The 12502-nt window shown below is 39.3% G+C and overlaps 2 protein-coding genes across 2 annotated transcripts; both read left to right on the top strand.

Moving 5' to 3' along the window:
- Positions 1 to 888, top strand: LOC140935902 (tetratricopeptide repeat protein 28-like). The gene has a single exon (XM_073385478.1). It carries the CDS (start codon positions 1 to 3, stop codon positions 856 to 858), a length of 858 nt encoding a protein of 285 aa, XP_073241579.1. The 3' UTR covers positions 859 to 888.
- Positions 889 to 8518: 7630 nt separating this feature from the next.
- Positions 8519 to 11175, top strand: LOC140934758 (uncharacterized). Its single transcript, XM_073384330.1, has 3 exons — positions 8519 to 8851; positions 9577 to 9670; positions 10700 to 11175. The coding sequence occupies exons 1-3, from the start codon at positions 8519 to 8521 to the stop codon at positions 11173 to 11175; spliced, it is 903 nt and encodes a 300-aa protein (XP_073240431.1).
- The last annotated feature ends 1327 nt before the right edge of the window (positions 11176 to 12502 follow it).

The following is a 12502-nucleotide window of genomic DNA, read 5'->3' as shown; positions in this document are numbered from 1 at the left end:
ATGATTATTGGTCCTGTAACAGACTCTCTTAATGAGCCTGAAATCATCATTGTTCCTGATCGCCTATTTTACAAAGTTCCATTTGCAGCGCTAGAAGAAGAAAGTGGAAAGTATTTATCAGAGTCTTTCAGGATCCGCATCGTTCCCTCTTTGAAGACTCTAAAGCTTATTCAGGACACTCCGCCAGACTATCACAGTCAGACTGGTGTGCTGATAGTGGGGGACCCTGATGTTGGTGACGTGTTGTACAAGGGAATTCTTCACCAGGTATCGAGGCTGTCTTTTGCAAATAAAGAAGCAAAGATGATTGGAAAACTGTTCGGTACTCAACCTCTGCTCGGAAAGCAAGCTACAAAGCAGGCGGTCCTTCAAAACATTCATTCTGTGTCTCTGATACATTTTGCTTGTCACGGTAATGCTGAAAGAGGTGAAATTCTTCTTGCCCCTCCACCCCTCTCTGATAGAAAACCTCAAGAAGAAGACTACTTATTGACTATGGAAAACATTTCAAAAGTTCAACTGCGAGCCAAACTGGTGGTCCTAAGCTGCTGTCACAGTGCAAAAGGACAGATCAGTGCCGAGGGGGTTGTTGGAATTGCACGTGCGTTTTTAGGATCCGGTGCACGCTCAGTGTTGGCGGCACTGTGGGCCATAGAAGACGAAGCAACAGAGCATTTCATGAGTCGTTTCTACGAGAACCTTCTTCGTGGGGAAAGCGCCAGTGAATCCCTTCAACAGGCCATGAAGTGGATGAGAGAAAACGGTTTCTCCAAGGTGTCGCAGTGGGCGCCATTTATGCTTATTGGAGACAACGTGACGTTGGATATTCACAAGTTAAGGTCATCGAAAGGACAGTAGAAGTTGATGAACAAAACGATGGCCCTTCTCCCCAACTCCCTCGTGTTTGTCCTTACAAATGCAAGATTAAATTCGCGTTTTTGTTAATTAAATAATTTTAATTTAAAAATGATAGGGCCGATTTGTTCTGTACAACGGTAAAGATGTGTATATAGATTTAAACTCAGTCTCTGATACCTGAATACAATAGGATAAGCATTTAAGACTGATAATTGTGTTTTTGTTTTTGAAATAACTGACGTACAATTGGCAGTTATAATACGCTTTTAACTCAAGTTCGTTTGAGATTAATTGTTACAGTGATTTTTACTAACTTTTAAACCGTCTCCTGATGTCGGAGTTAGGCTAATTCTTTACAGTTTCTTCTTGTTAGGAGGAAACATTTATTAGTTGATTCTCGAGGAATATTCACATGTAAATAACAGGACAGTTGTGTCTTGCAATACACATGTTTGTGTTTCAGATGAGATGTAGTTCAAACAGTTGCACGACTTGTACGAGTCGTAACCGACTCAGTGAAAACGGCTCCCTCTCTGCCAACTCTTAATTCTAAGTGTCGCTAATGAAATGAGGTTTAGTAATAATACCTTATATTATTTCACTATATGCTATTCACCACTTGTACGAATCGCACAAAGGCACTGAAGGCTTTACTCACGATCGCGATTTGCACCACTCGTACAAGTTGTAGCAATTGAAATCACGAAACTAATTCACGACGGCAACAAAACGGCAGTATTGTACTCCGAAGGGGAGACTCCCATATGAATGGGGCGGGGATGCTCGTCGGAAATTTTGAATTCTCCTAAAGGAGATCAATCTTGGCGTGACCCAACCCTTTTTTGACCCATAGAAGCGATCATTTTAAAATATGATTACATGAATCGAGTAAATAAAACGAATTGAAAATATATAATTTTTTAATATTTCTTCTAGTGCAATACTAAACGAGACCTTTACGGCTAAATATAATGGTGTTTTGCCCAGAACACCCTAAGCGAGCCCAAAATCTGAAATTTACACCCCTAAGCGAGACGACAAGCATCACATCGGAGTTCCCCTCGGGTATTGAACACCCTTAAGTAAGAGTATTTGACTGCTAAATGTCGCACCCTAGGTAGATACGACAATATACCTCGTGACGAAAATTTATGTAGTCACTGCAATTGTAACAAAATAGACGGTGAAACTCATTTATTATTAAATTGCTTAAGCTACTAGTCCACAAGAAACGTGATATTCCATTTCGAAAACAGATCCTTCAATCCCATTTCTACGACTACTATCAAATGAGACCTTGTAATCATATCTAATGAATTGCCCTTATGCATGTTTGCGTCAGACAAATAAATTTTTAAATTTGTCAAGCCACGTTTTGCCGACAGTGAACGTCAAGAAGTCTTTCATATATGTATTCCAAAACAGTACGTATGAGCAGAATTTTGTCCACAAAAGAGGCTAGTCTGACGTAAACTTGCGTAAGGGCCCATTTCTACTGTCTATTTTATAAACATTCAATTAATTTCATTCAACTCATCATGCTTTGAATTGAGAGACTAACTGGGCTCCTAAATAACTACTCTTAAGAATGGTTAGAAATAAGTGATGATTGAATTTTTCCTAGTGCTCGAATTCTTGAAAAAAGTGCTTGAAATTTAGAAATAGTGAGCGAAAGTTGCTCGAAGTTTTTAATCATTTCCTAGCAGATGTTCATAAACATTCTTAGTTTTTACCAAAGCTTTGACACTCGATTTTCTAATAGGTGACCATAGAAGTGAAACACCAATGTTTTTCGAGCAAAAACTCTTTATTAAGATATAAACCCAAGATGGACTCAGTCAAGCTCTTCAATCGTTACGTCAGCATAGTTTCTAAAGCACTCCCACAGCAGCATAGAACCATATGGACTGCAGCGGTTTACTGAAAACGTTTCGAAGACAAAATATTGCATTAAACATTATGGAAAATTGTAAAAAAAAAGTGCTGAAATGTTGCCCAAAAATGGGAAAAAATGCTCCAAATTCTGCTCAAAAGCCAAGAAAGTACTCAAGAGTGCTGGAAATGTGAAATAGTGCTCCAAACTCGAAAAAGTGCCCAGTGCAATCGGGTTTGGATCCTTCGAAGAGAAATGTCCTTTCTTTTGTCTGACCTTCTTAGCCCCAACGCCTCCACAAGCGGCAAGTCCTTCGGGGTCGAGATCAGTCATCACATATCACTTTTGATCTCGCGTAACAAAAAAAGTCATATTTCTGTCTTAATTTCTTGTACATGCCTCCTTCCCGGGTCTTCCAATTCCTTTTAACAGCCTCTAACGTTTTCAACCGAAACCGCGTCATCCTTGTAATAAATCCCGAAATTACTCAAGCGTCTGTCGAGAGTTCAGATCTCAAAGTCGATTCCTTACAAGAAAATAACAGAAACAAGACGCTATCGGAGCGTACACTTGGGTGTCATTGTATCACGCGTATGTGAGGATTTTCTGGTGTGTCAGGCACGTGTAAGTGCCGTAGCGTTGTTTATTGGTAAGGATTGGTTGAGGAGAAAGGAGACGTGGAGTCATAGTGGACGTTGTTTGGTATGTAAATAGCTCGAATTTTCCTTCGGAATTCCAACACAAACTGGTTCAGCGAATAGCAAAAGCGACGACTACTAAGAAATGTTATGGACCGGCATCATCTCAATTTCGAGTGGCAAGCGAAGGCGCAAGTGGGAGACGAAGCCGTGTGGGGCGGAGGAAAAGAAGAGCTCTCCTTTTTTTTCCCCGCACCTTGCTCTTGCGTGCCACTTGCGCATGACTACCCTCAGGATTGATATGTTATATTGTCATCATTTCACGCGAATTTTTAAGCTGCATTTTAAATTTGGCGTTTTTCAAAATTCCTGCGGTAGAAATGTCTAGGAACGAAAAAGGATCGGAGTTTACTAGCTGAAATCTTTGCTTGGGAAATCCATGACTATAGGTATGTAACAAATGTTGAAAACAGCAACAAGGTGACGGGAGGTAACCGTATCTGTGAAAGTTGTGACTTTGCCTGTGACTCCTGAACCAATCTTAAGTGCTATAAGGCACTAAGGCCCAGTTCAAACGTCGAACGTTTCATGTACCGAACCTAATCCCTTCAATTGGGTATTAGTTATACAATATATGTCTAAGTTAAGTCGACCCCTAAATTAAGATTGAGTGGCCCACATCAGTGCTGTCAACTCTCTCGTATAATCCGGGAGACTGTAGATTCTTGACCGTATCTCCCGGTTTCCAGATTAGAGTCTGAAATCTCCCGGATAATCGCCGGAGTTTGCCATTTCTTCAGTAGGCTCGACTTTTCGACAATGAAATTTCAAATATTTTGCGTTATTTGAGCTAATTTTTGTTAACATCAAACTTTTCCTCATAAACGCCGATATGCCATTGTAATATAAACGGTAATGTGATTTGTGGGAAAAAATAATCGAGTCAAATGTAACAATGCCAACAACATCTTTTTCGCGCGTTTTGTGTCATCGAAAATATTCGTGACGATCGGAGTGAACGAGTGTTTTTTGCACATATTAACGTCGTGTGCCATGCGTTTTGACGTCATCTATCATCCCTTCCCTATCAATTTTCAACATTTGGGGGTGGACAGCCCTGCCACATAGGAATTTTGACTGGGGAACGACTTCGTTTCAAACGTCTAACTTCTCACGTGCCGAACCTAATGCATAAATTACTAAAATTTATTTTCACTGGTAATCATTGTAGACCATTGAACATAGTGAAAATGAATGGAGTCCAACCAATTAAGTTCGACGTCTGAATCAACCGTGGAACTTGTATCATTTGGGTCGAGCTAAATAGGCATTAAGTTCAGTAAATGGAAAGATCGACGTTTGAACTGGGCCTTATAGCACCTAACAAACGGTGACAAAAAGTGCACGTCCCGATTAGAAGGTCGCTGCACAACGTGACTGCCCTGAAGAACGATCTTGTTTTGCAAGCACGTGGTTTTTGTACAGACTATTTATTGCCAGTAAGCTCATGTCCTCTCAGATGAATATTTTTCATTTTTGCCCTATACTGATCGGGTGTGCCACTGTATATATATATATTCTTGGCTTGCAACCACGTGACAAGGCGGCCATGCTGGTGGTGTGTTGGTGGTCAATACAATATAATTTTTTCTCGAAGAATTTACATGAAAATAGGGTTTAGTTTCCAGAGGAAAGAAATGCTTTTGTTCTTAACCCTAACACACCACCAACATGGCCGCCCTGGCTTCACGTGTAAACCAGCAATAGATAAAAATCAAGAGATCATAATAGGACAAATCTTGTGGTTCGGTTTAATTTTTATCCTTTTATTTTCCTTTGTTTCAAACTCATTATCATAAATTACCATTCCCCAAAATAAAGGAAAATAAAACTTAAGCCAAACCACAACGTGTACATACATACACCAGGCGCGGATCCAGGATAAATACTGACCGATTTCACAAACGAGCGCCTAAGGCGCAAGCCTGTAGGGGTGTCTCGGGGTATGCTTCCCCCGGGAATGTTTTTGGATTTTAACACCCTAAAGTTCCCTTTCCTGGGATTCTGAGTCATTCAGACAGGATATTGGCCAGCTCCATTCTCCTCGAATGAAGCCTTGCAAGTCGGCGGATCTAATTTTCACGGTCAATTTCTACGTTGTAGTGGATATGGAGCAGGGTGAGTCCAAACCGTTTTCCAGATTTCAACTTAGAAAGTGTTTTTATAGGAAAAATATAATTATATTTATTGTGGAAAATCTGACCGATTTCCGTAAAAATTGACGGCAAAGGGGTTGTACGTATCACGCATCACGCTAATTTTTTTTTTAGGCCATCACTCATCACAGGGAAAAAAAATTAGCTATCACGAACGTCTGCGTGGAAGGCTATTTTTTAGTTAACATGGTAATATCTCAACTCATTGACATATTGTATAAAAGGGTATCTGGCGGTTATTGATATGTGTTTTTAATGTCTGCTTGTAGTTTCAAATAATATTCACCATGCAATCACAGAAATCTAAAAGAAAAATCACGCTTCACGCCTTATGAAAATAGTAAATCACGCAACACTCTACTATGCCCAATCTTGGGCCCGATCACACATACCTTCACGCTGATAATTTGGGAGCCATCACACGTCACGGAAAACCCCTTTGCCACCCTATGGGTCGTACAGGGGGGTGCCAGGCACAGTTCAAGGACTACAAAAATGACTAATCACGAATCACGGATATTAAAATTTCATTTTCACGAATCACAATAATCAGTATGTGAACCACTCCTTGATCTTGTTTTTGCGCAAAGAAAAAAGTTGCAAAGAGGTGTCTGAAAACACAGTAAAGGGGCGAGAAGGAAAAGAAAGATCTACAATTGTAAATTACAGACTTTCATCACTTTTGAAGATAACTCTAACTATTCGTTCACCACATGTAGTGACGTCTCAAAGAAACATTAAATTGTCATCGTCACTATCTGCCGTAGGATCTTTAGAATCTGAATCTGTGTCACACTCTTCCTCATCCTCTTGACCCCTGCTTCGTCTATTGCTTACCAATCAACAACTTCGTCAGTATCTTCGTATTACATGGAAGTCATAGGTCTCGTAGCAAAGGGAACAGACTGCTAATCGAATGCATTGAGGCTGAACGAAACTTTTCCTTTCGGATAGTCAGAAGCGCGGTACATGTTTAATGGCAGGTTCCCTGATATTAAAAATTGTAGCCTCTTGCCTCACACTCCCCCGTCGCACAGCTTTTCCATTGCTTGCCGCCAAATCCATGATGAGTTCTTTTTCCTGTCTGTTAAGCTGCCTAATTGACTTGAGATGTTCCAGTCTCGGGAAAACACCTCACTACCCTCTTTTCCTTTTTCCAGACGAATGAATTTGAGCTCCGTGCTTCGGCCTTTAATCCCACGAATTCTTTGAGTTTTTTCTGAACACTATTAGCGAAGAGCGTTCATTTGTCAGAGAAAAACGAATACTTTCCCCTCCATGGAAAGATATTGAAGCCACGGAATTTGGGTCAACGTAAAATATTACTAAGTAGTTTCTTAGAAATCGATTTTGAGATAAATATTAGCGATAAAAAATCACGACGTTTCGACCTCTCCGAGGTCATTTTCAAGTGTATAAAAGTTCTCTAAATTAGCATAAATAAGTTAAAAACAAGTTATAATAGATAAAAATGTGGTGAACGCTAAAATGTGATAAAATATGTAAAAATGTAAAAAGTGCTAAAAATATTTATAAAGTCAAAAAACAATGGAAATAAAACAATGTTAACAAGAACTACTCTAAACAAATAATTTGGCGCGAATTGAATCGCACTGTTTGTTAAGCGTCGGTTTCAGTTCTTGGATAAAAAACATTTCAAAAATAAGACAGTCAAATTTGTTCTGACACTTTCTTAAGATTCTAAAACTTTGTGCGATGTCTTCAGGCTCCATATCATGCTGCTCTCTAAGGTGGTTTCCGATTGCCGATCCTTTGTGTTCTTCAATTCGTTGGTGTAGGTGTCGGCACGTTATCACATTTTAGCGTTCACCACATTTTTATCTATTATAACTTGTTTTTAACTTATTTATGCTAATTTAGAGAACTTTTATACACTTGAAAATGACCTCGGAGAGGTCGAAACGTCGTGATTTTTTATCGCTAGTAAAATATTACGCTTTTAATTGAAAATATGTTACCCGTTTGCCCTACCATGTTTTCAATGACAATGGTCTCCAATTTGCGCGATCAATTCCTTCGTGGACTTTACGAGTCTTCCGAAGTATCTACGAAGAATAGCGAAGTCCATGTAACAGTCATTCAAGATAAGTGTACGTTATTTTTACGACAATTGTCTCATTTGCTGATTCACAGTGTTTGTTCATCTTTTGGAGGCCTTGAAACTGAGTTTTTTTAAATTAAATTCACGATTCACGAAAAATAAAAACGGCTAATCACGCATCGCGAAAATACCCTGTACGACCCTCGTCTTCTTTTTGCTAATTATGCCAAGTTATGTGCTCCTAGAGTGCACGTGCAAAACCGCTGTTCTTAAGAACTGTTTATCAAACCCTTTTTCGGATTTCAAAAAAAAAAAAAAAACGGAAAGAAAGGGAGTCCAAGAACATGTATCTCAGCGTTGAAATCCGCTTTCAGATTTCGCGTTTGATTGCAAATCGGAAGTCCGGATTTTGAAATCTAAATCCAGATTTCCCAATCGAAAGCAGCCATACTGAGTCTTCAAAGATGAATATAGACAGCTGTTGGGCTCACAATAATCTCCACCTGGGTCATCATCATTGAATAACATTTGTCTTCGGGCAACCCCCCCTTTTTTTTATTAATCTTGCAAAAGGAGTTCTTATAATATATCTGGCGGCGGGGTTTGAAGCTCCCGATTTTAATGTTTAAGAAATGTGCAGGGAACAATTTTAAGCAAATTATGGGTTTCTTTTTTTGTATTCATGAAATGGGGGTTTTCTTAATTCATAACGTAAACAGTTGTCATGGTATTAGCATCAACTGATCTCCACATTATACTGAGAGACCTATTTTATGCTCAGAATAGTTTGTGTCATAATGAAATTCAATTCAATTCAAAGACTGTGTCTGAAGCTATTTTACCGCGGACTCTTCATCGAGGGAGACACAAAATGACACGCATTTCGTTTTTCACTTCGTTAATTTCCCTGGTAAACATCCTAAACGGTTCAAAAAGTTTCCTATCCTTTCCAGATTTCAAATTGCGTAACTACGCAGAAAAAATTATCGGGAGAAGACTGAATGGAAGCACTATCAAACAGCTGAATGTGACATCAGAAATGTCTTGTCAAATTGAATGTGTGGCAGATAACCGCTGTTTATCGTACAACTTAATTCCGATTCTAGGCATGGATGTATTAATCTGTGAACTCAGTGACTCTGATAGATTTGTTGGGTATCAGAATTTTACAAGCGAAGTTGGGGGCATCTACAGAGGATTAGAGGTAAAAGTAAATGAGGAGCTAATTTCTTTCTTGTAAGTAAATATGTATAGCGCTAAAAACCCTAGTTGTCTGAATAAGCCTAACTTAATCTTACCTATATACCCGCCTCGACTAGTTTTAACTATTTGTGGGTACTATTCAAACGCTAAATGTCTGTTTCTTAATAAATTGTGTGTGTTGTTGTTGTTGTTGGGTTTAGATCTAATTTGAATAAGGTATGCTGGTAGTGAATCTAATTCCTGTAATATGAAACGAAAAACAGGGAATTATTGCGTGGCGTTATAAAGTTTTTTTTTGAGATGGCATGGTTCAGAATCGCAGCTATATGAACTTTGATTCTTTATAGTCTACTCACATAAAAAGAATTCTTCTTGTGCGCAATATTGTTATAATGGAGTAAAAAAAAAAGAAGAAAAAGAAAAAAAAAAGCATTTTATTTGAGTGTCAATGTATTTAGCACGAAAGTGCTAATTGGGGACACTATATTTTACGTCTCCTAATGGAGACGGGACCGCTATTTTACGTGGTCATCCGAGCCACGCGAAGGTCCAGCCATTTGAAGTGCAAAGGAAGTACCTTCATTTCTCAGTTATTTTAAGACTCTGAGTATTGGTCCGGCCCCGGGAATCGAACCCGCGACCTCCCGCTCTGCAGTCAAGCGCTCTACCGACTGAGCTAACCCTGCCGCGGGAGTACTTGTCGATAAGTATATAACTATTTTTCAGAGTATCTGTGAAAGAGAATCACCGTGTGCGAACGATGATCAGGATGAAGTGTGCATTCCTGACTACGAAGACGACGCTAGGCATTTCTGTAAATGTATAGGCTGGTAAACAAAATAAAAATTAAATTGATACTTCGCCAACTCCATGAGAGCAGAGCTTTTTAACAGCCCCCTGCCGTCCCCCCCCCCCCCCCTCCAAAAAAAAAAAACAATCGTGACATATCATGATTCTTGTTTCGCAAACTGTGTTAAGACAAATGATAATCTCTGAGGAGCGAGAAAGTCCCTGTCTGTTTCCAGAACTCAGTTTAACGGGATCAATTTTATTGATTTACTGTTGTTCTGAAAGAAATACCACAAATAAATCGAATTTATTACGTCTCAGTTATGCCAAGTTGGCCCATGTAAGGTAATCAGAGACGTTCTTGGAATCTGGATTCCACTCAGTGGATTCGGGATTCCGGATTCCAATCGTAAGCGGGACTCCGGATTCCTTAAGCTGCATGCCGTATTCCACAAGAAAAAAATTCCCGGATTGCGGGATACGGATTACCTTACAGGAGGCGAAACGATTGTATTTAGTCTGTACAAGAATGAAGTGCCATTATTAGTTATCCCTGATGTTAATACAATTGTGGCGTTGGGTCGCTGAGGGGAATGCAGCAGTAGACCAAAACAGAGGTGATAAAGATAGTTGGAGTTTCAAAACCCGATGTTTCAGCAAGCAATAGCCCTTAGTCAGAGAGATTCGGTTTGCTTTGACTAGCCTGAGTATAGGAAGGTGTTTCTCGAAAAAGGGGGAAGAGCTGGGAGAGGGCAACAGTGGAGACAGCGAAGGGATAGAAACAAAAATCTCCGCTCTCCTCACCCCTAAGGAGAACCTGATACTCAAGCTTCGCTCCGACGGTTGGCTGTATATCGTTCGAAGTGTCAGGTTTTCAATGGTAATTGACTTACTAGTAGTCAAACTAGCCTATGGAACAAAATTTTTACATTTAATCTGTAGTTACTTTCCGTCGGATCAACGCGGATTCCAGCACGGATCTTTTTTGTTGAAAAACTGAAGCAGATTTTCCCAACGCGGACTATCTCACTTTTACTATTTGTACCCCTAATCACTTAAGGCCTCATACAATGGTTTTCCAATTCAGAATGCCTAATGCATTGTCAAGACCTTTACTTAAAGGGTTCCACGACTGATGGAGTGTACTTGGTTTACCGTGACAACGAAGAACCCATTAAAGTGCTCTGTGACATGACAACTGAGGGGGGTGGATGGACGGTCTGTCAAAGACGAATGGATGGATCAGTGTTCTTCTACTTGGGATGGGAAGACTACAGAATGGGATTTGGAAATCACAACGGGGAGTTCTGGTTAGGGAATGATAATCTTCACCGTCTAACTGCAAATGCTACTATGATGTTCCGAGTTGATTTGGAGGATTACGATGGTGTCCGAAAATATGCCGAGTACACGACATTCTCTGTAGCTGACGCGAACGACAACTATCGACTGACGATTGACGGATATAATGGCACCGCGGGTGACTCGATGGTCGTGTGTGCAAGGCCAGCTAGGTGCGTAATAGCAAAACATTAAACAATCATTGTATTGAGATAAAGCAGAAACTCATAACAAAAACATCTAAAGTTAACAAGTTCTATAAAAGCTCTTTCTATTCACTCGAAAACTAGCATACCTGCGCGTAAACATATCTTCTAATACTTAAAATGGTTATACCGCCGAAAATCAGGGCATGATCCCAGGCTAGTTTTCGAATTTTTTGTATCAGTTGAATTAATATTAAATTAGAATTATAAATATATTAAGGTTAATGATGTCCCTGTTCGTGTATCCTCATTCGCATTACTGTTCCTGTTCCTGTTCCGTCTCCCGTTCCGGTTCCGGTTCTCGTTCCCATTCCCGATTCCGGTTTCCGGCTTTTCCAGACGCCCCACTGAAGTTGCCTTTTAGTTTAGTTCTGAATTAATATTAAAAAACAGTGAACGTTAACGTTCAAGAAGTATAAGGGCAACCAAATTTGAGCCAGGCATCGCACAGAATGGCTTTCTTACAGTACAAGTTTTAGATTTAGAAATACATTTTGATTCACTGGATGACTTTCATTGGCGAAGTGATTTTTAATACACACGTTTTCCGTACTACAACCTTAATGGGACTGACGTAAGATAACATAAGAGAGACTCCTGGAATGAGGCTAGAAAAAAAAAATTATTGGATGAGATTTTTGTGATATAAAGACATTATTGTTATACTGAGAGGTGGTCATGATATGCTGAACGCGCTTTCCTGCTAAAGAAACTCATGTGTATTCAGCTGTCTATTTACTGTTAATGCCTAATTGAAGAAGGGCGGAGTTGTCTTTTAGTTTTTACTTAATTAATGCCTTATCCATACAATCGTTTCCCCTGTTTTCAGATCTTAAGAAGAAGCTTTTTTTTTCTTTCACTTATTTAATGAGTTTTTGATCCCTAACTTAATAACCCTAAGTTTTTGATACGAATAAACTTAAATAGTGAAACTTATGCATTATTATTATCATCGCCATCAATTGAACTTTGTTTTAAGTTTCAAGGTTTTGAGCTTAAGGGCTAATTCCTTTACACTGAAATACTGAATCCATAAAAAAAAAAGAATTAAAAAAGAAAAGTTGTATAAAATAATACAAAAATGCCAAAAAGTTATAAAATTCATCCCCAAAACATTTTGTCGTCGTAAAAACAACCCACCAAGTTTCGGCCTCGGTTAAAAGTCCATGATTTTTCTTGAAAGCTTAAAAAAGCCGATCAATAAGTCGTAACTGGTACATCTCGCCCTATCAATTGGAAACCAGTATCTCTGTTTGTTAGCTAAACGAAGTTATTCAATAAATAATGAGCTCAGGATGAAAGCCTATTTGGTTGAT

Source organism: Porites lutea, chromosome 4 (assembly GCF_958299795.1).
Source record: "Porites lutea chromosome 4, jaPorLute2.1, whole genome shotgun sequence".
Lineage (NCBI taxonomy): Eukaryota > Metazoa > Cnidaria > Anthozoa > Scleractinia > Poritidae > Porites > Porites lutea.
This window is presented reverse-complemented; position numbering and strand designations above follow the sequence as displayed.

What these genes read in the sequence shown, in the direction of transcription:
- LOC140935902 (XM_073385478.1), top strand. Translation starts at nt 1, where the DNA reads ATGATTATTGGTCCTGTAACAGACTCTCTTAATGAGCCTGAAATCATC.
- LOC140934758 (XM_073384330.1), top strand. Translation starts at nt 8,519, where the DNA reads ATGACACGCATTTCGTTTTTCACTTCGTTAATTTCCCTGGTAAACATC. An exon ending in GCATCTACAGAGGATTAGAG is followed by an intron (nt 8,852 to 9,576) that starts GTAAAAGTAAAT and finishes ACTATTTTTCAG; the next exon opens with AGTATCTGTGAAAGAGAATC. An exon ending in CGCTAGGCATTTCTGTAAAT is followed by an intron (nt 9,671 to 10,699) that starts GTATAGGCTGGT and finishes TAATCACTTAAG; the next exon opens with GCCTCATACAATGGTTTTCC.